Source organism: Amphibalanus amphitrite, unplaced genomic scaffold (assembly GCF_019059575.1).
Source record: "Amphibalanus amphitrite isolate SeventyFive unplaced genomic scaffold, NRLGWU_Aamphi_draft 000526F_arrow, whole genome shotgun sequence".
Classification (NCBI taxonomy): domain Eukaryota; kingdom Metazoa; phylum Arthropoda; class Thecostraca; order Balanomorpha; family Balanidae; genus Amphibalanus; species Amphibalanus amphitrite.
Genome location: NW_024882020.1, coordinates 139,974 through 167,944, shown reverse-complemented (window position 1 = coordinate 167,944; position 27,971 = coordinate 139,974). Strand labels below are relative to the sequence as shown.

The 27,971-nt window shown below is 49.2% G+C and overlaps 1 protein-coding gene across 7 annotated transcripts; it reads right to left on the bottom strand.

Moving 5' to 3' along the window:
* Positions 1-263: 263 nt before the first annotated feature.
* Positions 264-18,759, bottom strand: LOC122393264. 7 transcript variants are annotated; one of them, XM_043389142.1, is made up of 9 exons: positions 10,139-14,167; positions 9,340-9,696; positions 8,645-8,773; positions 8,167-8,310; positions 7,329-7,416; positions 6,387-6,578; positions 4,696-4,818; positions 3,332-3,434; positions 264-1,088 (listed from the first exon to the last, which is right to left on the bottom strand). In XM_043389142.1, exons 2-9 carry the CDS (start codon positions 9,681-9,683, stop codon positions 742-744), a joined length of 1,470 nt encoding a protein of 489 aa, XP_043245077.1. In that variant the 5' UTR covers positions 9,684-9,696; positions 10,139-14,167; the 3' UTR covers positions 264-741. The 7 variants fall into 7 exon arrangements, 6 of the variants coding, with proteins under 6 accessions (XP_043245077.1, XP_043245079.1, XP_043245080.1 ...); XM_043389144.1 differs by lacking the exons at positions 9,340-9,696; positions 10,139-14,167 and adding an exon at positions 18,741-18,759; XM_043389145.1 differs by lacking the exons at positions 9,340-9,696; positions 10,139-14,167 and adding an exon at positions 18,232-18,361.
* Positions 18,760-27,971: the final 9,212 nt, after the last annotated feature.

Genomic DNA, 27,971 nt, shown 5'->3' with positions numbered 1-27,971 from the left:
AGCAAGCTGACCCCCCACCGTCGGGTTAACTCTTTACGTGTACCCGCAGAGAAGTGATTACTCTTCGCTCTGTTACCCACGCAGCCAATGTTTACTCTTCCCTGGGTGGTAGAATTTCAACCCGTTGCCGGCGTATAACCCGTTACTGGCGAATAACCTTACTCGCCAATATATTTAAACCACCCCTGCCGAGGGTACTTTTACCCCCTCTTGTCGGATACTTTACCCCCGTGCGCAGTCTTTACTCGGTATACACGCGGTTCTTACCCGGTCAGTACGGATATATTTCCCCGAAATACAACACGAAATATAACACATAACAGAAGCATGCGCTTTCTATTTTTCTATTCACTGCACAGTCACAGTGCACAATCATTGACGCCTTCTCGTACCATTCGTTCCCTTACTTCAGGGATCCAGTTTTTTTTTCTAGTTTTAGCGCTGCAAAAACGTAACCCTCTTAAACACTTAAACAAAGTCCCCTGTCACATATACACCACCATCAAAGCAACGTCCGTGTCTAGGCTCCCATGAAGGGCGAATAAGGGGCAGGCGATGTGGCAGTGGGCCCTGTCACATATACACCGCCATCAAAGCAACGTCCGTGGCTCCCATGAAGGGCGAATAATGGGCAGGCGATGTGGCAGTGGGGCGTGACAGGACCACGCCCTCGTCCAGTTCGACCGCAGTCAATGAAAAACCGGCGAATGAGTCGGAAACCAGGACCTCTCTCTCTCTCGCTCAGTGCTGCAGCTCGCCGGCTGGGAGAAGTTTAGTGAGCACGGCCTGGAGCGCCGTCGGAACATCCTTCTTAACGTCGGAATGTACTACGTATACCGCCAGGAAAGTGGCCGTGTTCTTGATGCCAAGGTAGTAGAGCGGCTGGCAGAACACGGAAAACGATACCGCCCACGTGAGGAGCTGGAGCTCCTCGCTCCCACTGAGGGCGGCGCAGTGCACCCCCTCCACGAAGAGGGCAGCACTACCACCCCGCCGCACGATCACGGGGTATGTATGATGTCCTTCCTCTTCTACAAAAACTGTTTCCAGTTCCTTCAGGGAGGCCACCAGACCTTCGGCGTCGTGGCCTATGCAGAGAACAGAACAATGCGCAATGTTATTCTCATCTATGCCAACACCTAGGCACAGATCACAGCATCAACTCTTACTCGTATGTTACATCGCTACTCAATCACGGGAACAGCTGTCATGTATTGTTTGCACTAAGTATAACTCACTAGATTTTGCACTGAACCAACCAAACACTATAGATGTCTCCTTTCCTGACCATGAAGTAACCGCAAAATCTGAGTCATTTCAATGTACCGAGTCTCACGAAGAGGGTATTTTTCGCCCCAGCACTTGTTTCGATACCGCAGTGAAAACTGATTGGATTGGAGGAAACTGAAGTCATTGGGGGAAGGGAAATGGAAAGCAATTCATTATTTAACCCGCGTCCCGTTGGGGGAGGGGCATTTTGCCCCCCGGTGTTTTTTTCGCAAATAGCAAGAAAGCGGCAGCGCGAAGCTCCGCCAAATTTTGGGTACCTTTCCGGACATCAATTTGACACCTTCATCAAAATTTCAGGTCATAGATCACCTTAGGTCAAGAGTTATTGAGGTCAAACTGAGGTCATGTCAAAAATAGTGTCATCTTTACACGCTCACCAAAGTCAGAGTTATTAATCAATCTTTAAGTTATTTGCATGATTTTGTAAAGAAAAGACGGGCCTACAAAACTGCCATCTCGGATTTTCAAAATTTTAGTTTTCTTAAAAAAAAAATATTTCAAAAAATGATGTTTTTTTAAAATAATGAATATTTTTTTATATTTCAAAATTTTCAAAAAAAAAAAAAACGGAACATATGTGTTAGAACCCTATCTAGTGCATGTACACTGAAAATTTCAGGCCGATATCACTTTTGGTTACGAACTTATAGCTCTTAGGTGTTGACCGCCTGGTTGATCAATAGTGCAGACCCATCCAAACTTCAAATTTGGCATTTAAATGACTTCTTAGAGTATCCATGGTACAAATAAGAGTGTTAAAGAGTGTTTTAGTGACTTACGCTTGGAAAAATAACCTAAAAACATGTATCGCACAACTATGCGTAGTCATGTTACACATTTGACCTTGCGTGACCTTGAACTCATTAGACCTTGACTTCTCCTACTGAGTTTTCGCTTCCAAGTCTCAGATACACTTTCTAGACCATTACAGGTGGATTCCTGTCTGAAAGTTGACCTAAAAACATGTGTCGCATGACCATGTTTTTCATGTTTGAAAGTTGACCTTGTGTGACCTGACCTTGACCTGACCTTTGATGTGCACCACCCCTTAGGCCCTTCAGTGAGGTCGTGTGTCTGTCTAAGGGCTTCCCTGATAAAAAGAAGCATCTGGAAAGCTTCATTTCAGCAGGCGTCATAGTAAAACATAGCAAAAATGCGATATTTCACGTTTCACCTCGGTTTGACCTGACCCGTGACCTCGATTTAAAATTTATATGCTTTTGAGAGTTCACCACCAGGTCTACCCAACGCCGTTTGTCGCTTGTCGCTACGTCGCGTGGTTCTCGAGATATCTTCGGGGGCCAAAATGCCCTCCCCCTCCCCCAACGGGGGAGGGTCGCCAGATCCCAACGGGGCGCGGGTTAACCTGGCAGTTACTAGGGTTGTTGTTGCGACGGGAGGGGGCGTTAAACGCCCACGGCCGATAACAGACTCCCGAAGCAATAGGTGCAAGGGGGGAGGCAGGCGGCAAAGGAAAGCTATCAACGAGACGAGTTTATAGCACAATAACAATTTTCTTGAAAGGTCTTAGGTCATGTCAAAGAGCATGATGCGAGATGAACACTGGCGTCTCCTTAGCCGTAGAAACCAGTCTATCGGCAGCACCAATGTAACCCAAACTAGCATAATACATTGACAAATGACAGGGAAAGGTGTGATAGGCACAATCAAATGCCAAGCTCAGGTCAAAACGGGTCATGTTAAGTGTGTAAAGGCCTGCGTCACATGCTATCCTACAATTTTGTAGAATTCGATGACGAATCGATGACATCTATTTAGGAAATTTTCCTCAAGATCAGACGAAAAAAAGTTAAAAAGCGTTAACGAGTTAAAAAGGTCAAACTTGAAAGAGTTAACTTTTGATTAAAAACAACTCCTTTGATGCAGCTTGGTGTCTTAATTTCCATCTTTTAACCCTTTGTGAAAGGGGAAGCTATGAATTAATGCGACCTGTCGAATTGGACGTGAGGCGAGGAAAAAAGATGCATGCAAATTACAAATCTATCGGGCAAATTGTTCCCCGACTGTTACTGTCCCTTACCGGGTACGTTGCGAAGAACTTTTTTGAGCTCCCGTAGTGCATCAGCCTGGACGGCCTTGCCGCCCCGAGCGTCCGACTTCAGTCGCGCATACTCTTCCCATATCTGCGGAACAGTGATGAACAATGGTGATAATTATTTTAATTACTAACAGAATATGATGTTGATTGGGGTGAGGAGCACTGACAGAAAGGTTACATAAACAAAACTACCGAAAACATTCCACGCGATTTGAGAATGGACGGATAACGAATATAAAACAGGACAGGACAGAACGAGACTGACGAACAGAGAGGAACTATATAACAATGACTAGGACAAGCTTCACAGACATAGCCAATACATTACTGGAAATTAAACACCAGGCCAACTAAACCCTATTACTGGTGGGCTTTCTGAACCTGGAGTTCGTTTACTGGTGTGTGTGTGTGGGGGGGGGGGGCGATTCGGCCCCCTTAAGGTCTCTGACTAACCGGCCGATTTCGATGGGACAAACGCCATTCAATTGCCCTCATCGTGAATTATTTGATGTGCTATAAAACAATTTAAAAGTCAAAAATTTGGGTTTACAGTGGCTTTCTCCCCTAATATTTCACGATTTTCACGTTGTCACTAAAAACTCTATGATGTTGTTTTTTATCCAATTAAGATAATGTTTTAGGAGCAGCTACTTGATGAATAGGGCTATGATATATACTCCGGTTTTTATAATATTCGAAAATCAGAAGCGGTCCCAGTATATCGAAATCGTCAAGACGGCCGAAAAGTGTCCAGGAGAAATTGGCCCTGGGGACGACAATGGGCTATACGAAAGGCAAAAAAATTGGCACACGGTGCTCAATAAAAAGTCATCAAATTTCAGGAAGCTGGCTCCAGACGTTTTCTGTCAGATTTGAAAAACTACCGGCGGGGGCCGATCCCCCCCCCCCCCCCCCCCCCCAGTAATAGGGTTAATGTGTATGTGCACGATTGTGCAGAAAATGGCATGCTAAAAAGGGCAAGCAGGTGCGAACAAAAACGTGACTTATGCCCATTTATGCTCAATCGTGAGGTTTCGTCGACAGAAATTCACAATGCTCTGCATTGTCTTGCAATTATTAGGTAAGATACAATATGTTCAAAGTGTCTTTCACACTTTGAACTCCCCGCTGGATAGGATGATGTTATCAAAATGCCATTTTCAGAAATTTTCAGGGCCAATCTCATTCAAACATTCAGGGGTAACGTCGAACTGGTGCAGAAGGAGGTTCTGTAAGTCACATGTCAATATCCGCTTATGAGCAATCGAGATGATTGAAGGGCCAGATTCACCCCCCCCCCCCCCGCTAGCCGAGCGTGGGCAGTCAGCCATTCGAATTACACATACCTCATTTTCGTTAAAAAGCAGTGGATACTTGGCTTTCACTCCTGCGATGCTTTTTCTTGCGCGTTTGACACCGGCCAGCATCCGACGCCGGTCTGGGAGAGTTATCTTCATCGCTTCCTGCACCTGCGGAGAATCACGCCTTGTCGATAACTTGCCTTACTACTGAATACATTTTAATTTCACTTGAACAAGGAAACACCGCTTTTTATTCTCTTGAGCGTTTTAAAAAGCAGTACTTAGCGCTATTTTACTTTCATCCATATATTGCATAGATATTTTACATTATTGGAGGCCGCAAGACAAGGCACTTGACATGGACACACAAACAGTTGCCAGCCATTATCGTTGTTGCGACGATCAATCACAGACAAAAACGCAGGCACAAAGACGTGACCACAATTATGTATATGTATCAATATCAGCTACAGAAATGACCTATCGAGCATTTAAATACTGAAAAGAAGATTCAAATACGTTTCACGAGTCCAAAGCACATATATGAAATTCGAGTGCAGTGGCCAGGGTCTGCTATTCGTACTTTATACATAATTATGCACAGTGAACAGCCCAGGTAACAATTTTACGTTGTTACAAGGTACTAAGAGGGTTGAAAAAGGGTTGTCACAACGTGCCAATTTTACGTTGTCACAACGTAAAAATGCAGACGCCAGAAAACGTCATTTGAACGTAAGCCGAGTATGCAATTGAATGCCGTCGCAACGTTTCGACAACATCGTATTTACGTCGAGTGAACACTTAAATGGCGTTTGTGCAACGCTTTTATAACTAGCGTATAACCTCTCGACGACCTCATTACGAGCGAGCGCGAAGCGCGAGCGAGTTCTTCGAGGAATACTGGAAAAATCTGAGTATGAGCGGCCCGACACGGCACGGCCCCATTACGCTTTTGACGAACTTATATCTCTGCAGCCGCAGGCCCGATTCACGCGCGGTCTTCCTTGGTGGGTAGCTTCATCCCTTCTGCCTTGAATGAGACTAACCCCGGACCATATACGAGTATGCGTGATGAATGTAGCACGTGGCACGTGCAGAATGAAGGATGTTATGAACATGTTTTGTGTTATATCTCCAAAATGGCTTGGCCGTTTGTGCTCAATTTTGATGTGTGGCTAGACATCACGTGCAATATGCATGGCCCATCTGTAAATTTCAGGATTCTTACCCCGTAATGCAGAAACGGTTGAATCTATCGAGTTCCAATTTGTAGGTATTTGTAGGTTGTTTAGAGCGGCAGCGAGGAGCATAATGTAAATTAAAAGTAGCATAAATATGATAATGACAGTCTCCTCGGAAACTATACATATTTGAGTTAATTTCGTTTTGCTATTTACATCAAACATCAAACATTTGGATATGCTGCAAAACGCTGATGGAAGATTCGGTCGTCACCACTACAGAAATTAACTCAGGTCTGAGCACCAAAAATGACAGAAATATTTGCGAAATGATTGTTGACGACGCTTCCAAGACTTTTTCCGCTTCTAATAAACGATGTATAGGAGTCGAATGACCTGGTGGGGGGGGGGGGGGGGGCATCCCCGATATTCCGAAGGTGGCGCCGATCACAGGATGACCAATGATGAATAATCAGGGACCAAACAACAAAGCAATTACAAAGCAATTCCTTGTTGGCTGTATGCCAGGAAATGGGGTTAAGGCTTTACACGTACCTGGCTTTCGTTGAGAGTGCCCTTCTTCATGTCGAGTACGCACTCGTGCACCTTCATCCCGTCCACACGGGAGATGTCTGGGAGGAAGTTGGGAAGCTTCTTCGGTGTCTTCTTGCGCTGCTGAACCTCGAGGTCGTCGCATGCTTTCCTCTTATTCTTGAACTTATTGATCAGTGACTCCTTCACAAGTTTCTGTAACATGCACACCATACCAATATTTTGTTAGTAAATATACCTACAAAAAGTTGCCAGCCATTAACGCTGTTGCGACGATCAATCACAGACAAAAAAAAAAAAAAAACGCAGGCACAAAGCCGTGACTACAATTATGTACATATATGTATCACTATCAATATCAGCTACAGAAATGACCTATCGGGAATTCAAATACTGAAAAGAATATTCAAATACGTTTCTCGAGTTCAAAGCACATATGCGAAATTCGACTGCAGTGGCCAGGGTCTGCCAGTGTCAGTCACGGTATGACAGCTGCTGTATGTGTTATGACAGGTCTGAAAGCGAGCTTACTCAGTACCTACATGCTTGGCCCGGCACCAAGCCAGACTTGGTGTCATATTCCATAGATATTTGAGTTTATTGCTGGGCTTACAGATCTACTGGGTTGATAGTGGTGGGGGGAGGGGGCAGGCCTGGCTTGATATTTTAAGGGGATCTCAACATCTTTTGTCAATTGACTTCGGCTTGTACTCGTTCATTATACAGCAAGCAAATGAACAGAACAAACAACGGAAATAAAAGAATCAGTAGATCATTACATGTCGGTGGCTAATATATTTGCTCAGTTCGCGCACTGGACAATGGAATCGGCGACAGGAGCGTGTAACATTGGAGATTGGTGGGGACGTTGACTATGGTGAACAGTGATAACACTGAGTTGACGATGAGAGAAAGACATTTTATCACATGATTTCCAGAACTCACCAGCCGGTCCGACAGCCGCAGTCCTTTCCCGAACCCAGGGAATTGTTCTGCGACGTCAGCTGCGATAGCGTCTACGTTGTTCAGGTACCTGTTACAGAAAATCATATCAGCGAATGCATTCCGACACAATGAATGGCACAGTGAATTCAGCGTCATGTCTCATAAAACGTACAGTTTAGAATAGAGATGCAAAATGAGAGTAAGTACAGGCACCGCGTTGTGAAAAATTTCAGGCACGGCGTGCCTGAAGCGATGTCTGGCCGCGGAAAGTGTTGGGCTCAAGCTGGTCTAAGCAAGTAAACAACTTCATGAAAGTCGCTTGCGATGAAGCAAATGTATCAGACTTCGTGCCTCTTTCACACTCTTCTGCATCGAAACAATTAGGCACATCCCCTTAACCTTCTACAATGGCTCACCATTAGTGGTCCTATGTTCCCCCCAAATTGAAATGTCTAGCTCATAAGGGATGCACGATTTCCACATGGTAGCATAATGTGCAATGTGCATGCACATTTTTAGGCTCATTGAAATACATTTAGGGGTCGCAGAAAACATGCAACATCCCTGGGATATTAAGTAAAAAGGCATTTACGATGGGTATATCACTGCTTGTAGCCCCACGTACAACTTTCGTAAATAACTTTTCTAGGCTTTTCCAATACAATAGCAGGTTCATGAAATGCCAAGGAGACTAGCTGCCAGGATGCTTCGTTGCTCTTTTGTTTGTTTGTTGGGAAGCAGCGGGACGGTTGCCCCATTCCGGCAGTCCATCCAATGACTGAGGTACGAGTTTACTGTTAAAAACTATGTTGGGCTTCACAGATTATCGTTTTCATACCTGCTGCGACACGTCTTCGTGTACTGTTCATACACAGCAGCCATTATGTCTCTTCGCTCTCCTTTGCTGTGGTCACCGCCGTTTTCCATAGTCTCGCGGACGGATGGTGGAAGCGCTTTCGTGTCCAGGACGAACACCTGCCGGCTAAGAAACAATTACGTCATATACCAATGGCAAGCCACAGCAAATGGTGGGTGAAGGCTGGCGGGTGAATAGGGGGGGGGGGGGGTATCACTTTATACAGGAAATCTGTCACCATGTTTATTGGATTGGATATTTATAGTGTTGCAACCCAAGAACACGAATTAATATTGCATTACAAACGATACAAATCAAAAGAGTAATGCACCTGTCTTCTTGTTTTCAAATTGTACTCTTAGTCTCTTAGAGCATGAGTATGAACAATATTGAAAGAAGTCGGCTTCCCAATTGTTGTTTCCATGTTACAGCACATACCAGATGATTAGCACATATATACCTCGCACTGGTCCCGGCGTCCTTGCTGGACTCGTTGTCACTGGTCCCGCCGTCGGTGAGAGCAAGCGGGTCCTGTGCCGTTTCGCCGACGGCAGAACTCACAGAGGAAGAGCATGGCACCAAAAGGTCACTGAAAGAAACGAATAGCAATGTTGAATCTTCAATTCATGGCTATGGAAGTATACCGACTTTGTAGCAGTGGCACACCGGGGACGGTATGGTGTTTGTAATGTAATGATACCATTAATTAAATAATATAGTCATTAATTAAACAATATAACAGACAACGAAAAAACTCTCAGAAGAGAATTTCAGCCTGTCGCCAAAATGTGTGTGATAATTAGAGATACACAAAGTCCCCATACCAAAGCCCCGCACCGGCTCCGCCCCCGCTCAGACCTTGGTGTGACCCGACCACGACCCGTAACGGTGACAGTCAGGCCTGTGCACCACCAAGGCCCTGCCACCCGGCGTCTAACAGTGTGACCACATGGGCAGGGAGCCCGACACAGCCCGGCAAACACTTCATGCGAGACCCACTCTGCCCCGCCGGGCCTAAGTCCATGCCCCGCGCCAGGCCTGCGGGCTTCAACTTTGCAACTCTAGTGATAATTAACATTTCCGGATGGTAATGAAAGACAAAGGTAAATCAAAAAGGAAAATGAATATGTTAGTAGGGTCGTACAAAGGACTTACTCGATCACTGCTGAATCCTTGGAACAGGAGGGAGTTCCCAAGGCGCCAGGAGAAGCTGTCATCGTCAGGACGGGGATGGTGTCGGCCGTGCTGAGACATCTTTGGATGAATGACACTGGTGGGCTGGAGACTTGGACGGGGACAAGGCGAATCCGTCCGCCACATGGTAGGTCGTCTACTGGGTTATCGATGCGAACATACAATTCGGACTCCTTGTGGTAAAGCTCTAAGCAATAACTGCCAGACAGAGAAAACGCCTCTTTTGCGGCCGCCAAAACATCACCCTTATTCTTCACAGTCACAAGTCGGTTGATGTCGTGTTGCTGCACCACGTAGGTCAGCATGGCGATCGTGGTCCTGTAAATATTCGAATTACACATTTAGCCACAAAGTCTGTCGCGGCCAGGGTTGGGCTGGAAGCCGTGCCGAAGCCAGGACGGTAATAGGAAGCCAAAACCGAAGCCGAAACCAATGGCTTCCAAAATTATAATTTGGAAGCAAAAACCGAGGCCAGTGACATTCAGACCTGAAACGTGGGAAGCCGAAACCACAGGCTAGACTTCGAAGCGTCTAGCTTCGGCACAGAAGGAGCACGTTACACACGCTCGTTTACAACACGCTCGTTCTCTAACTCATATTTTGGCAAAAACAGCGGATTTGAGCTATGACTTTGACTTTGCATCCCTGATTTACCGCATTTTGCGGTCGTATCCCGCGCAAGTGCACGTTGCAAAATGCAAGCATAATCACTGAAAGTGGATGCTCCCAATGTAAAGATATAAATGTTCATCACACTTACCTATCGTTCTACAGCATCCCGTAGCCGGGTATCAGCCTCCGAGGAACGGCATAGTGGTGGTCATTGATCCAGTACGTGCCGAGGGGCTGGGGATCAACGAGACTCGCACAGTCGAATACATCATATTGATCTGTTCCAGAAATGATAAAAGCTCCCAAGGATGTGTCATAAATGGCCACCTGGTGCTGCACCAGGAATTGTTTGTCCGACTCAACGCTGCTTGGATGTTTGCAAATGCAGATAATCACAGCGACACCAGTGTGCAGCAGCAGAGCTTCACCCGCGCAGTACTTCTCGCCGTTTATTAGCGCCTTTTTGAAAAGCTGTGCCCCTCTCGTCAATGCAGCAGCCGCTTCCGGAACCTCTCCCCTGAAAGGTTGCCCGCCGCTCATACGACCGCGTAGTTCCATTGCATCTGCGACACTCTTCAGCTGATAACGAGTTGCGATGCTCTTGCATATATTTTTACGATTGCGCGAGTTTGCCACAGACCGCTTCAAGGTTTGATGTTTGGCTTCGTATCTCATGCTCCATAGATACCTCAATGGGCCATGTCTCCTCGTTTGATCGGCATAGTGTAAGAGGAAATGATGCTTCGGCGTCAGTTTGAACTCCGGAAAGCATGCGAGAAGGTCTGTCAAAAACTTTTCCACCATCCCTTGCAGGATATCCAAGTCTTGCAGTGACACCGTGAAGACAGTGAGTAGGAGCATGATTTTGATTAACTGCACGAGCAGGGAGTACATCTTGCTCCCAGACACAGCCGATGAGAGAACACCTGCACTCAGGAGAATCAATGGCAAAAGCCTCAGAAGACACCAAGCCTCACTCGCCTGCTGCTTCACAGTTATACCCTTTCCATCACGGCGTAACGGGGCGGGATGATTTGTGTCCACCTGACTGTATGGGAATGACCTGATAGCTCTGTTCACATCGTTCAGAGACAAATCACCGCGAGAGCTCAAACCACCGCACACCAGAGCAATGGTGGACGGCACAACGCCCTCTAGAAGATCATGCATCACATCAGGGGGTATCGACGTCATCGGGTGAAAGCCCGTCAATGAGCTGAACGGACACGTGCTTCGGATGCCGTACGCTTTCGAGAGTGATTCACCGAAACCTTCTTCAAGCAAAAGCTTCACTTTGGAGTCATAATCTTCTTTGGAACGGAGGTCAAACTCTTCCAGCTTCGTCTTTGTTCGTATCTCATCTGCCGTTCCATGACAGTGTCGGCAAATCATTGCACCCCCACTGAAGCACTGTGAAAAGCCCGCCACACTGTGTACGCCCAGATTGTCACCGATCAACACTGCAACGTGTGCAGTAAAATGCGAGCCACCACGAATGTTTGCCACAAAACCGCTTGATTCAAGCTCTTTAAGTTCGGTGATGAGTGGGTCGAGCAGTGTTGCCCATGAATGTGTTGCCAGCAGTGCCTCTCGAAAGACTACCGAAAGGATGATTTTGTTGCGAAGTGCGCTGTTCTTAAGACTGTTCACTGAAAAATAAACAACGCCCACTTTCTGGTTCTTTGCTCTGCTGCCCAAGGGGTTGCCTACTTGAAAACTGTCATAGTAGACTGAAAGAAGCAAACGACCTTCGCTGTTATTATTGTTATGGACGTATCCATCCTGAAGGCCACCAAGTATCCCATCTGGTGATGCAGTTGCATCTTCGCAAGCATTCACTTGCTCGCAGAGTTGTTTAAGCTGAGGTGTAACTGGCAAGTATTGGAGCGTTTCATCTTTCCCATGTTCGTCTGTGCCCAATGTCACAGATACAGGATCAACCGTTTCAAACTCCTTGACAGCTGTGCGTTCTAGGTGGTCGCTACCCTGTAACTTGCTCAGCTCATTCAGAGTCTTGAGTTTATGATAATATTCTTCAAGATGGCAGCATGGTGCCTCCCCACATAAGCTCAGACACTCTTGGATGACTTCTTTCGAAAAGTCCTCAATGAACTCCAGCACAGCATGGCAGCTATTTTCGGTCACATTTTGGGCGCGGAGTTTGATTATGAGTCCTAACAGTTGTTTTCTCACATCGTGAGCACCAGGGTCGTCTTCAACCTTGTCACCAGAGTCAGAATCAATCTCGACACCAGTTTCTTGTTGATTTTGAGACGAAGATGTCTCTGGAGCATTTGAAGCACAACCAGCAGCTTCAACCGGAGAACACTTTCTAGACAAAACATGATCTTTCCAATACCGAACAGTGGTGAACTTCTTGCGACACATCGGGCAATCCACGTGAAAATAAGGGTCTGATCCATGTCGTCGCAAATGCAGGCAAAACTCTCTCAAGTCTGTGTCAGTGTGGTGACACAAAGAACATGATAGCTTCACATTCATCTGAAACCAATAAGTGCAAAAACATTCTGAGCCAATTGTAAATTCGCCTAACCAAGCATACAGAATTAGCAACACCAAGGAAAGGATCATTAAACGAAGGAAATGAATTTCGTTCGTTATGATCCTTTCGATCATAAGGGCACAACCCCAAATAATATTCAATAAAATATGAACTACGGGGTCTTCTGCCTACAGTCATGTGGGCAAACGCACCAGTGATGTCATTTATAGAATTTAGTGAAAATGGTACCAGTCACCACTCAAACCCAGGGCGGTGACCCCACGGCGAAACAGCTTCAGCGCCAGTACCATGAACAGCTGGAACGCTTTACCTGCCGAAGTTGTGTCCGCTGACTCGCTCGACATTCTAGGCGCGACTTGACCGCCATTGGAGGAACCTGATATTTAACATACCACAGACCTAGAGCCCTGATTGTTCATTGTCCTTGAGCATTCTGTCATTGTCAACATTTGGACAGTCCTTGAACTGTCCAAATATTCCTCAAATTTTGATGTATTACAAAGTGAATAGTTGTTGCTACAAACAACCAAAAATCTAGTGATATAAATTATTCCCCGCTTCATTTATAGCTTGGTTTGTGAAAAATTTATGTTTGAAGTTGTGAGCAGACTTGTGCCAAGATCCCAAAAAGATCCGAGATCCAGGATCCGCTGGATCCAAGATTTGGGATCTTGGTGGTTCCTGGATCCAGAATTTCAGATTTTGTCGAGGGATCCTGGGGATCTTGGATCCAGCATTTCAGATTTTGTTGAGGGATCCTGGGGATCTTGGATCCAGCACTTCAGATTTGTCAAGGGATCCTGGAGATTCTAGATCCTGCAGTCTGCACTTCAGATTTTGTCGAGGGATCCTGAATCCTGAATTTTCAATTTGTCGAGGGATCCTGGGGATCTTGGATCCTGCATTTTCAATTTGGCGAGGGATCCTGGGGATCTTGGATCCTGCATTTTCAATTTGTCGAGGGATCTTGTGGATCTTGGGTCCTGAATCAACCTTAATTTGTTTGGAGGGTTTGCATTATGACTCCTCAGTTGAAGGTTTAGGTGATATTTGGCATTGGATGCTATATTCTAAGTTGCAATTGGATGTTAGATTATGTGCATACACCCTCACATGTACCTTGATGGTACATGTTGTTACTTCAGTGTTAACTACTTACTGCCAAGCACTTAGTAGTGAGTATACTGAATGAAGTGTCAGCAGTACCATCCAAATATTGAGATAGTATTATTGAGAGTGAGTGACTGAGTTCTAACTCATGAGGTTGGTTGTGGGATTGATAACCAATAGCCTGGCACTGGCTACCTACTGAATATGTTATGACTGAATGATCATGAATGATTTAAGATCTATTTTGCTTTGCAAATAGCAATAAGAGAAGCCACAATGTAGGAAATATCATAAGCAAGGACTGTTCATCTTGTTGTTCTGATGATCATGGATGCTACATTTTACTAGGATCATTGTTCATTATGTCATTTGGCTATTATGCTCAATGAACCTAAAATTTACTCTGGTTTTTATCATTAGGCTTGGGCCTCAGATTCAACTTTTGATCTACCATATGAGCATATGACATTACACTTGAACAATTAACAATTAAGAACTCACTCAGATGACAAGTCCTCAGATCTAGAGTTCTCAAAGGCCATAGTTTACTCACAAGTCATAGCTGAACTAACCTCTGTGATTCTATGAAGTGTTGACTGACGAAAGACTGATGAAGAACTTTCATGCTAAGTATAATGTTTCAATTTTCCAACAAAATATTTTCTCGAAAAAATAGCATTCTGCCCAAAACCCCAAAAAAGTTAATGTATGCCTCTCACATGGCAGCCCTGTGACCATGAGAAGTCCTGTGATCATGGACGAAGGTATTTCTTTATCAAGGCAATGCATAATTTCGTCGATCGTTAAACTGTAGATTAATGTTAAACTGTAGATTAATTTTAATCGTCGATTGACATTAAAATAGGCTTGGTCAAGTTGTATTACTAGTTATCAGTGATAACTAGCACGGGGTGATAACTTATCACCCCGTGCTCTGTTTGAGACTGGCATAAACCATCGGCGATTGGCGAAATATACTGATTCCACGGGTCAATAAATTCCTCCGTTCATGATCTTATTACCAAATTTACTTACCAAATTTTAGTCACAGCAAGGCAATAGAATACCAGCAAGGCAATAGAGTCACAGGGCTGACATTAGGGGCGTACGCGGCGCATCAACAGGAAGGTACTGGAAAGTATAAAGTGCAGGGAAAATTGCCACCCGAAAGTAAACATAGGCAAGGTCACCACCAGAGGGCTGTTCACGGGCCCTGTGTGCGGTCGGACCGCACACAGCCTCCAAGCTCCGCCCACTGCGTCCCTACGTCAGCCTTCCGTCACCGCACACAGCGACCGCTGTGGCCGGTCGGGACTGGCCACAGCGGACCGTCCACCGCACGCAGCCGTGACGTCAGAGCCGCCTACCCATCCCCTACCCCCACGCCTGCTGGACGTACCGCACACAGCGCACGCAGCAGTGTGCGGTGCCCGTGAACACCCCTCAGGGTATATTGAGAGACGGTCACCACCGCCGTGCACCAACCTCCGATTGTAAAATGTCAAGGCCATCTATAGCATAGGCTATGTATTATCACAAAGTCGAGGTGGGTATTAATATGACGTCACAGGTACAAGGGGTCTAACGCAAGGTGTGGTAGTCCGAAGAGATGGGTAATCCAACAGGCATACCAATCAGTACACGGTACTCCAATGACGTCCTTGATTTTAGTCTTATAAGTTTATGGCAAAGTATTATAAAGCAAATATTTTCTTTGCGTCCATGCCATTTTCGAGGAGTGACTTTTGTTTACAGTGCCAACATCACAGCTGCTGATTGAAGGTTATATACATCAGCTGAATTTAGCATGCAGCGATTGAATTATTGGCTCCAGTTTTGCTTTCAGAGATTAAAATCATTTAGTATTCAACAACAATAGATCTAGAAGCTTTTTGTTGTGTAATGACTAGCAAACTTCATTGCAGGTTTTGTCTGGAAGCGTGCCAGGTGAGGGAAAAAGGAAGGAACACCCTATATATGAAAAGCAACATATTGTTTAGCCTCATTAGGACCAAGGAAGACCATCCATTCCAATCCTTCATAGGACAGGCAGAGGCAGGTGCTGCGAGTCTGGCATTTTGGTGATTGTCAAATCATGTTCCTTTCCTTAAAATAGCTTCTGATTTTGTTGAGGCATAATATTAACAATGTGAGTTTAACTTTATGCCCACAGGCTTTTGGAGCCTGCTGCACAACCTGATTATGCTAGATTTAACTTGAATCGTATCAGCATAGACAGATACTTAACAAAACATGCCACAAGTAAACAGATGGTAATAAGGAACTGCCATAATAATTTCTGACCTGTCATGTAATAACAATTGACAAGGCCCACCACATCCAAACAGTTATCAGTTCAATGATAAAAAGGGAGACCAGAATAAATAGTCATGCTTCTTTACATCAATGATTGACTTCATCACCTCTAAGGCTAGTTTTTGTGCAAAATCCAAGGAATTTTGGTTCCTTAAGTTTTGACATACCAACATAGACATATACTTACCAAAACATTCCACAAGGAAACAGATGAAATAAGAAATGAGCCTAAGTCACCATCAATTTTTTAGCTGTCATGTAATGACAATGGACAGGGTCCACCACAACCAGACAGTTATCAGTTTGGTAATAAAAAAGTGGAGCAGGACAGATTCATGCTAGTCATCATCATTCATCTATGATTGATTTTATCACCTTCAAGGCTTGATTTTGTGCAAAATGCAAGGTATTTTGGTTTTTCTGAAGTCTTGATGTTGCGTGGGATCCAGGGGATCTTGGATCTTAAGGTTCTGACTTTGCGTGGGATCCAGAGGATCTTGGATCCTAAATTTTGTTTCGCGCAAGATCCAGGTATTCTGATTTTGCATGGGATCCAGGGGATCTTGGATCTTAAAATTTCCCATTTTGCGTGGGATCCAGGATATCTTGGATCCTGAAATTCTGATTTTGCATGGGATCCAGGGGATCTTGGATCCTAAAATTCTAGTTTTTGTGTGGAATCCAGGGGATCTTGGATCCTTAAATTCTGACTTTGCATGGGATCCAGGCCCCAGGGGGATCTTGGATCCTAAAATTCTGATTTTGTGTGGGATCCAGTGACCAGTGGATCTTGGATCCTGATTTTTGGCCCAGGCACAAGTCTGGTTGTGAGTAACAAACATTTTCACAGAAAATCTGCTTATTTCAGTTGCATTCATTTCAATTTTAGGTGCGTGAGTTATAAGTTCCTACTGTGTCTGTGAGTGAATCTTTCAACTTCCATGCCGGGTTCAAAGACTACTGTGTCTTTGAGTGAATATTTGAACTTTCATGCCAGGTTCAAAGACAGACGAATGTTTATTGCAAATTAATGCAAAGGCGTAGGAACGTTGGAGCTCTATATACTCTGGGAACTTCACGCCTGATGGCTATGCGCCTTAACCCACAAAGAAGAAGATGGGAACTTCACGAATAGCTACCTAGTGGACAGTCATCTGCTAGCTTTGGCGTTGACTACTAAAAAAAATTGATCTTTTTATCCGAGGTAGTGTACACTGAGACAGTGAGAAGCGTTTGTCACTGTCCGCCAACTCACAGCCCAGCCCAGTCGAGTCGAGTCTATAAACTGAGCCCAGTCCAGTCGGGGTTCGTTGAATATCACTATATATGTTGCCCCAAGCATACCCGTTTGAAACATTATGCTATTTCAGTTTTACTTGATATTCACTTAGCCGCTATTATTATGCATCTTACTGAACAGGGCCACCGGCCAAGACCATTGGGCTACTTTCGTGAACACAAATCATTACTCCCTTACATAGGCATAGGAACAGGGAGGGCAGAGCAGCAATGGCCCCTAACATTTAGCCCAAAAATTTCCTAAAATTTACATTTCTTCAAAACCAAATGCAGTGATTGATTCCTCAGGTTGAGATGAGTCCAAAAATGCAGAGAAAGTTGGTGTGCGTGTTGGGTGGGTGGGTTGAACTTGGGTTCACCTTAAAATAAGACCCAAAGTTTCGCTGAAACTGTTCGCCCCCCCCCCCCAACTTTTGTGATGTTCCTACGCCTCTGCTTCTTTATTTTTCAAATTGTTGATAAAAGACGTGCAGAGCATGCTTTTCAAAAATGGCCTTATCCATCTAGGAAAAATATTAACTGTGATTTCTTTATGCTAAGATTGTGTACAAAAACTTACATTGAAATCAAGGAGAAGGTAAATCACAAAAAAAAACTTAATCATTCATTGTGAATAATTTATTGAAAGGCGAATATTTGGTTGGAGAGCAAAATTATTCAGCAGAAAATGGTCAAATTCCAACACTGAAGACTTTGGATTTGAATAGCATGTATCACTTGCACTTCCATGTCCCCCTCAACCAGGTGCAAAATATCTTAAATGGGTGACAAGTTGTGGTAACACTGAAATACCTTGCACAAAAAATGAATGGTTGCCAGCAAGTAGCACAAGCATAAAATGTAGGTAGGTACGTACCTACCAAACATGTGCAAGTAACTGCAAGTAACTAACATAAGCTCAGTATTAGATAGCTGATAAAATGCATCCCACCCACACAAATAAATATTTCATCATAATCATATTGGTCCCATCACAATGCATGATTACTCACCGTCTTCAGATAAAAGCCGAGCACTGTAGCGTCAGCAGACGCAGCGGACCCAACACTCCCAAGGCACCGCGCGCGGTAATATGGCGACCGTTGTGCCCGACCGTTGGCGTTACTCGGCCGCAAATCTTCCACGTCAGGGTACTGTACCCGGCATCCAAGAGTACCCTAACATCCGGGAACATCCGGGACTTTTAGTCCCGCGGATGTTCGGCGGCGGGTACAGATAACGGGCCAGGCGGATACTTCCTGCAAATATGTGAGTGTATCCCGTGTCGGCGGGTAATGGTGACGCCCAATGCGTGTACTGTTCACTCTCCGATCGCGAGTCATTTCTTAACCCGCTTGTCGCTGATTACAACAACGCATTCGAAGGGTCTTTCATTGCAAAAAGCGGGTAGTATGAATAATAGTCGAGTGTTTTACCTGATACTTTCCCAACCCGCAAGTATCAACCCGGTTACAAAGAGTGAACACGTGTGGCACCACTCCTATGGCACGGATTCACCCACCAACGGCGAGTCGACTTGTTTTCAGTGTACGGGTGTTCGGTTGACATGGTTTCCACTTTAGCCCATGTCAGTGGTCCATTACTCCGGTGGGGGTGTTAGTGGTATTGTAATCCCAGATCGGGCGAGTACTGACCCAAGGCGCCGGATTAGTTCGAACATGCTATCACCTTAATCCCCATCTGATCAATACAGAGGCCGGTCGCCGTCTTAGCCGGAGGGCCGGATGTGTTACGACTGTGCGGACACCTGCCGGCTGCGTGGGGCGGATGGCCCTGTCTATGATGTAGAACATTTTGCGGGGGTTGTGAAGTCGCGCTGAGTGGTCGCTTATGGTGGATGGATATCTGTTAGTATAGATGTAAGAGCAGTGTGCGACGGCTGTATCTAGTTTGGTCCTGAGACCATACTTGGCGGTAAGTTTAGGCGCCAAGTGGGATGGAATGTTGATCGTATCGGGAAATTTCTGGAGAATTCACTACGGCAAAAAATCATGTTTTCTATTAAGTTCCTAAAAACTTGGTAATGTTATCACTAGTTTGGACGTGCTGAAATGCGTAAGAAATTACATCTCCAACGTGCTGCAGCCTCTCTGAGACGGCTCGCCTGACTCTGGCCCCTTCCTTTACGGGCGCCGTGCCCCGCCGTTGACCAAACATGGTGCCGGCCGCCCGGTCAGCTGTAGGCGGGAGGGGGCAGCTGCCGACTGCTATCCGGACCAGTCTCCTCTGTTGCCCGACAAAGGCGACTAACTAGGTCGTCAGGTGGGACGGGAGGGGGCAGTGGACGGTCCAGCTGACCAGGGGAGGGGGGAGCGGCTGTGTGCTCGGTGAGATGATTGGTGCTCCATCACGGATCTGGCGGGATGTGTGACACTGCCCGGTGTCCACCCGTGTCCAGTCCGCTGTGGGTGGGAGGCTGGAGGACCGGCGGACTATGGTGAGACCATGGGGACCAGACCAGCCTACCAGCCGACCGCGAGGAGCGCCCGTGGTACGGGCGTGGCGGCCCGTTGTGATTGGACCGTCCGATCACACCCGCCCGCTGCCATCGATCCCCCGGTAATTATGATCGGGGCTGGCCGAGGGCCGTTTTTGTTGGAGCCCGCTGCTGCGCGGCTGTCTGGTGATGGATGGCTAGGGCACCGACACCGCATGTCCCGCACGCCATAGTGGTCGGGTGGGGACCGTCGGCCGGCGCCGAAGGTATAGTGGATACGGGATACACGTGGGGTGCTGTGTCGAGTCTGAGGGAGGCGGTTCTCTCGAACTTTGAGAGCAGTGTGGTAAGCAGATATCATAAGACGCTGGTGTGATTCACGGGGTGCCGTGCCGACGAATTAGTGTGCTGTGTCGACCGTCGGCCTACCCAGACCATGATGCGCCCGTCTCCCGCCCCAGTCGGTCGTCACAGGCGTCACAAGACGCGTCGTTACGGCTCCTCAGACCGGTAGCCGGTCGGCGCCGGGAGCGGCACGCCGTTATTAGCATGTATTGTATGCGGACCGCCGGGAAAGCGGCAGCGCCGACCGGACCTTGATTGATGGATGGCGGGGGCTCCTGAAGCGTTAATCGGCGCGGAGAAACCCGTTCGAGCCGTGCGGCGCTCCTCCCGCGCCGCTCCAGATCGGCCAGAATGGCTCGTCGGCCACCTGTTCCGGGCGCCTTTTTGTGCTGTTCCTCTCTTCGGACGCTCTCTGTGTCGCGCCCCTCCGTCTCCGTCGGACGCGCACCGGCAGCACACCTTTCGCAGCGCGCGACACCGCCATTCAGACGCACTCACACTTTCTTGTCGCCTGACACCGCCAATAAATAATACTTAACTCCTGGCCGGCGGATTTGTACTTTTTATACCATTGGAAATGTGTCGAAATGGGCGCGGATAAGGCGGTGTAATTTACGTCCATTGTGCCGGTGTGAATGTGGCCTCAAAGAAAAATCGACACCATATTTCACGGTGGATTCGGGCTGCGCTGGTCTGTGTTTGTGTCTGCCCGGCCATCATTTTCCGGGTGCCGCGGTGGGCCGGATGGAGCTGGGATGGTCTCACCGTGAGACGCTCGGGGTCGCCGGCTGTCCTGTGTGGCCCGTCCTACTGTGATCAGCCAGAGAGGTCCGCCAGTCCTGATCACGGCCGGCTGGATCGTGTCGCGCCAGATGCGATGACGGCCCTGTCATCTGGCCCTCGGTCGGGTGGCTGTTTTTCGTGTGTCGGATGGACACAAAAAGAGGCTCAGGGCGGCACTGGCCCGACACCCGGCCGACGGGGAGGTGGCGGTGCCGTATCTGGCCTGGTGGACGGGCGGCAGGCGCGGCTTCACCAGTTGGTGAGCCCGCACCAGGCGGTGGGTGGCAGACATGGTGTGGGCGCACGATCACCAGTTGGTGAGCCCGGACCAGGCGAGGCATTAGGTGGCAGACATGGTGTGGGCGCACTATCACCAGTTGGTGAGCCCGCACCAGGCATCAGGCTGTGGGTGGCAGACATGGTGTGGGCGCACGATCACCAGCTGCCCACCTGCACCCGGTGGTCCCACAAGATGGACGGCCATTCAGGATGAATGGCTGCTGGGCGGCTATTCCGCGATAGCCGCACTCACTGAGAACACCCATGGCTTCGATCGTATCGAGACTATTACGCTGGTGGTGTTCGATTCTTGCAGCGCTCGCCAACTATAAATACAGGCCTTTGAACGGGCATCGATCATGTTTCCTGTATATTTGCTTTGGTAATCGATGTGGTGGGCGAGCCATTATCATGGCTTATCGATGACTCAGTTGAAGTGCATTTTCATCTCCGGCATGGCTACGGGCTACCATTCATGATTCATTTCATAGCCCCTGCCTCGCATGGATTGGCCGGTCGGAGGCCGGTCGACGGTAACCTCTTCAACGCCAACCGACTCTGTCTGTAGCAGAGCGCTATACCAGAACCGTGCGTCCCCCGCTGGAGAACCCGGCGGGGGTGGCGGTCGGCACCGGGCGCCGCCGAGATGTTTTCATCACTCTCCCGGTGTTTATTTGCGTGTCGCGACCGCCGCCGCGGCCGCGCGACACGTGCCAATGGTGAACGGATGGTGCTCGTCACCAAAGACAGGCGCACCTCTTTGATGCCGGCCGGTTCTCAGAGCGTCCAGTGATCACTGGGCTGGCACTCTGGCTGCGTTGGGGACTGGGATGAAGCCCACACTGCGAAGAGACGCTTTGATTTACAGCAGTGGTCGGCAGGTCATTCGGGGTTGTGCCCCTTTTTTAGGCGCCAGGCAGGGCCATTACCCCCACCTACCAGACCCCATTGCTGACACAACCAAGTTTAGGCACTGAAATTCCATACCTTCTGGAACTCTTTGGGTATTTCTGCATTTCCGATGCATCAAATTTAAAACATGACACTTCCTCCACAAAACATTTAATATATCCCATTTAACCCTCGTACATAAAGGGGCGGCCGGTGGTTTTTCGTAAAAGCTCACGTAAAAGCCGTTGGATCACGACCAAATTGTACCCTCGAGCCAATCATTTTTTTTTTTTACCTGCCCGGGCAAACCTGAGGCCAGTTTTACCAACAGAAAAATAACTGCCTGCCGGAGTTTTTGCCTAAAAACCGCTTCACATACGCGATGCGCGATGAACATGTAAGTGGATAGGGTTTTACCGTTTACGCTCCGTATGTGAAGCGGTCTTAAGGCGCAAAACTCCGGCAGGCAGCTATTTTTCTGTCGGCAAAACTGGCCTCTGGACCCATAATGATCATTGGCTGATGAGCTTTTTCTGGAGACCATCTTGAGCCATAAAATCTCACTTCAAGAAGTTATAGCGGGTCCCGATCTTCTCGACACTTATCTTTGACCTCCTGAATGAGACGAAATGACAAAGTACCTTAAAAATGGGCAGCAGCGGCTTCCTATAGTCACGGGTAATACGCTCGTTTTTTATGCACAGCTCCATCTCAGAGTCCGAGAGGCCGCGGGGGTCCGATCGACTCCTCCCCCTTACGTTAGCGGCTGTGGAAACGCCAACAGACGGGCGACGGTTAAAAATTGCAGCTGCTTTTGTACGACTGTACGGAGCCGCGGTGAGATGGTGAAGCGAGCAGCTACGTGAAAATTGGTATCTAATCAATGTGTGCTATGCCTTTGACCTAGGCTAATCTTTGAACCCTGGGATGCAACGATGGTTCCATCAATGGAGCCACTAACTCTAAAAAGCTAGGTTTTCTCAGAATCCCTCATTACCCCCACCGAAAGGGCTCCATTACCCCCAAAGGGGGCATGCCCCACCATTTGCCGACCCCTGATTTACAGAGAAGGATGCTATGGAGGCACCTTTGGGTGTCGCTCAGTCTACATTCTACAACCCTTGCCGGTGTCTCATCAACCCGTATCTCTATTCGGCCGTTCTGTTCTTCCTCTTCCGAACCCGCCCTGCCGCTCAGGTCCGACTATCACCTACCAAAGAAGAGCCGCCGCGGGCCGGTCCGTCCTCGTCCACACTGGCTCAGACTACCAGCACAGACTACACAGACACTAGTCCACTGGCTCAGAGAGCACACCGGCCGGCGAGCGATCCCATCGGAATGGTGCGTCCGGCCGTGGCTAACAGAACGCGACGTGCAAGACCAAAGCCGGCTCGGCGCGGCGGCGGCGCGGGGTCGGTCGTCCGTCCGTGCGTGCGTCCGTCCTCAGAGCTGGTTGGTATTGTTGCGTCACGGGATGGACCGCCGGACAACCAGTGTCTGAGGTGTTTAGTTGCGGATTCGACATTGCTGAGGACAAGCTACGGGTGTCGCTGCGACTGGTTACGGTGAATATGTTTGTATCAACGGCAAGACGGAAAGTGATGCTGATTTTAGCAATGGTTGATCGCTATTGCCTCAGTGTTGTCCCCGGCGATAGCAGCTGAGCGTCAGTCTGTCTCTCCCGGCTGGCTGGCTGGCTGGCTGGGATTCGGCAGCCGCTAGGACTTCATGTGCCAACTGCCAACCCCTGCCGTCTCTGCACCGTATGACACAATGACACATGGTGCCATGGCGTGACACCACACGTCACAGATGACACCGCGCCGGGCCGATGACGGATGGCGGCCCGCCCCACCTGATGACGTCACCGGACGCGGCGAACCTGACGCAGCGCGCTGTTAATTGCCACGCGCCACTGGCGCCGCCGGCCGCCGGCTGAATTTCAATTGATTGCATATCGATCGTGCGATTTTAGCAGGGCGTCCCGCGTCCCGAAAACAAAAGCGCGGGTAGGGGTGGGGGCGGGGCGGGGGTCTGGGGAGGGAAGGGAGCACAATGAGCGGCGTAATCGGCCGCCGGCCCCGCGCCGCCGCCGCCGCCGCCGCCGCCGCCCTCGATGCGAATTAATAAATCCGTCAGTCGGGAAGACGCCGCGATATGCCGCACGGAAACGCACGCTGCTCGCGCTATAAATTAGCATACCGAATTCATCGGCAGATACGTCTTCCATAAAACAGCGAGAGATCCTCCGGGCGATATGATATTAAAACATGGGGCGGCGGGAAGCGATCGTATCGCCCCAATTGGTCGGCGGCCGTGCTTTATGCCGAGCTGTCGGGCTGCCGCCGGGTGGATTTTTCGGCTGAGGGTGGAGGCGGAGCCTCTGTCGGCTGTGATGACAGTCAGACCTCGGTCAGCTATTAGTTCCGTGGCGATAGTGACAAACTATATCGTTTCCCAATCCCGTCGTGCAATCCGTACGGGTGAAGATGCCCTGCGCCGTGCCGTCGCAGCGTCTCCGTTGACGAGAGCGACAGTCGCCGGTGTCGTATCGTCGGCACCGTCGACGGCGGCGACGGGCCGGCGGCTGTCCCAATTATAACCGAGTCCAGGTCCTCGGGAGCTGAGTTGGCAGCCGGCGCGGGCCGTCACCCATTGTTCTCCTGCCCGCTGGCGGCCGGCGGTCATTTTTCGACGTCGCCCCGCGCCGCTGTCGACGTCCGTCCCCGTCCGACTGTCGTCGAAGGCGACGCGACACCGACCACGACGCGACGCTGGATATTTTCTCCGATAATATTTGTGCAGTTGTGGATGGTTTTCGTCAGGTGACGGCTCCAATTGATGGGAGGTGTAGCGGTGGCCGGCGGCTGCGGTGGCCGCGGCGGGGCGGGGTGCCGGTGTCACAGGAGGGGCATCAGCTGCCCTTGGCCACCCCTCCCCCCGGCCCTCGCGGCGGTCCGTCTGATGTGCTGATATGTGGCGGTTTGTATGTCGTTTGCCGCGTCCACTGGCCTATGACTCGCTCGCTGGTTTCATCATGCCCACTTATATTGGCCGACATCTGAGATGTTTGTGTTTATATTGAAGCCGCCCGGTCCCGCCCCGTGTCATTTAGACCAGCCGATGAAGCTTTCGTTTGTCCTCCTCTGCCATTCGTTCTGGTCGTTCTCGATGAGTCAGCCGCCGTGGAATTTGGGCCTACACCCATCAAACGCCGCCGGGCGAGTGGGTAAAGTAGTTTTACTCGGTAAACTGATAGTATCATCATACACAGTGGACCGCAAGCGAGGTCACTTTTCAAGTCGGACACTAGTTAACCTGATAAGCGCTCTTGATTATTACAGGCATTTTCAAAGCATACTGCGGTTTTATTCGATATTTCCATTATTAGAACGTGAGGATATCGATTTTAGTTGAAATGGTGATACTGTTCGCGTGATAAAAGAAGTACAGAAAGAAATAAAGTAGCTCAAGATTAGAAAGACCATCAATTCTTCCACATTCTTGAGTGGCACGTCGGGCTTTTGTATGTTAAATATCTGGCTGGTTTTTATCCTTTCATTCCGTTCATTTGTCTTGGTGGCGTGTTGTTGGTTTTAATCTCCGTCGGCGGTGTGTGCCCCGCGGTCGGTCGGTTGGTCTGGCTCTGCTCAGTCCGGCGCGCTCCACTCGCCCTGACCCGTGTTTGACCGTCTGATAACCGGCTCTCTGGTGATTGAAGCGCTGCTCGTCGGACGCGCGAGCTCCCGCCGGATTCCAGGTGACCGCCCAGTAAACCACGCGGCACACGCCGTAAAAAGGTGCCGATTAGGCCGCGATAGGCGGCCGCGGCCAACCCCGCGTCGGGTCGCGCTTTACTGCGGTGTCGCTACACGGGCAAAAACGGACCCGCGCGCGCACCTCGGCTGCCTGGCCGCGGCGGCGGTGGCCGGTCAGGGGCTCTCCCGGGCGGTGTAGTTCGGGTGCCTCGCTGGGAGCGGGAACAGCGCCAGGCCGTTTGCTCAGCTCAGCGGGTATTATCAGCCGTGGGCGAAGCATCAGTCGCAGAATAGAGAGGATGCGGGCTAGTCGAGAGTATCGTCCTCTCTTCTGGTGACATTCGAATCTAGTATCATGATTTACTTAAACTTAACCGGTCCTAGCGGTCCTGTCTCCGAGTTCCGACGCGTGTTCAAGAAAACTATACGGATATTCGCATCGTATCGTTACGTGTCTCCTCTCGTCTCCACTCTTCATCATGTTAAATATCCACTGGTTGGTCTCATCGTCCTAGGAATGGGATGGGCCCTTGCCAAGGTGCTGACTGTGCTCCCTCGAATATTGGTGTCGATCGTTGACTTAATTTACGTGTCAGCTGATTCCGGATTAATTCGTGGGATGTAACGAAGTTAAAGTGATGGTCATTGGTTAAATCTGTCCAGCTTAACGGTTGACATTTTATTGGAACATACTCTGGCTCAAAGCCATGCTCTTTCAAGCTCGTGTGCATTGAAAGGGGTATCTGTAAGAAGCTTACGCGGCCCTTTCGTGTATCCCTGCACATCGAGAGGCATTTCTACGGTCTGCCGGCGATGCCGGTACGGCCCGTTCTGAGGAGGAACGAGGCGATAAGTCTCTGCGCGTCTGAATACCGGGTGACCGCGGCCAGTCGCGCTCCTGTCCCGGTGCCAATGTAAACAGGGTGACACCGCACCGCCGGCCGCGACCGGTGACAATGGCACCGACCGGCCCCACAGCCGGCCGAACACCTCAGAGACCACTCCGGAAGACGGTAATGTGGTTTTCTTGTCGGGGTTCCGCGGCCCTGTCTGCTTGTGAGAGTCTGGTCGAAAGACCTGGCTCAGCGGGCAAGTGCTCTGCATTTGTTTTATTGCCGAGTGGCTCAGGTAGATGGGAAACTTGGCGGGCTGTCCATCGGCTGTCTGGTGGCTTTGGCTGCGGCTGCAGCTACCCTCTGGGCTGCCGACCGCGATGATGGCGTTATAATCATAGCACTGACATCGGCGGCGTTCCCACGTGTCGGGAAGGCGACCTGACATCCGTCCGTCCGTCCGTCTATTCCTGAGCCGAGTCCGTCAGTCCTTCCTTAGCCCACCGACCTTATCTTTGTCCTTCTTTTCTAAGCTCATCTGGGTCAAGACATCTCGGCTCGATTGGAGTCGAGTTTAACCTGAACTGTCCGCAACACGCTATTCGTCTGCGGACTCTATATCTCGACAGTTGACCAGCAGGAAGACGCCGGGCCAGCCGACTTTAGCCGACAGTTCCGGCGGATGTGTTTCGATCGATTCGATTGATGGCTGCGCAAACAGCGACACCGGTCGGCCCGTGTGAAGGTGTGGGGCCGGCGCAGAATGGCGGCGCTGTGGGCGCTATCAGCGGAGAGTCTGGGAGCCCGGCACCGGCCGACAGCCGCAGCCTTTGTACCGCGCGCGAGCCGCCCGGCCGCGTTCAACGCCGCTTTGTTCCGGCTATCGGCCGCACTCTTCTATCGCCGCGCGCTGCAGGGCCGCGCCGATCTGGTGGACGCTGCGGTTTGATACCCCTGAAACTGGTGAAAACTATCGGGTACACCAAATGGGTGAAGTTCCCGGCCGCGAATGGCCCCGGGTCATGCGTTTTGGTGGGTTTTGGGGTGGGTCTGTGGTCGTTTGTTGTTAGGATTCAGTCCATAATTGGTGCCGAAGTTTCACGGCCGTCCGCCGTTGTTGATATGGTGTCCAACGCTCGGTCAGGAGAACCCACTGCCTGTCACAGGTACCGCTGGCGTCCCTCCCCCGATACATCTGACGGACGGCTGTAGCACCCTGAGGGTGTGTGTATGACGTCATACTCCGCAGGGGATCAGGTAGAGTGGGGAGCTGGGGGGGGGCGGATCGATCGACGGGGAGCGCTCCGCTCCGACCGCCCTCTCCAGCCGCCCCTCTCATTGGAACAAGTGGACTGGTCTGATGTGATTATTTATAATGCAAATAAGCGCTATTAACAGTGGCGAAT

Excerpts from the sequence above, each read along its gene's own strand:
- LOC122393264 (XM_043389139.1), bottom strand. The coding sequence starts at position 12,627 with ATGATCGAAAGGATCATAACGAACGAAATTCATTTCCTTCGTTTAATG.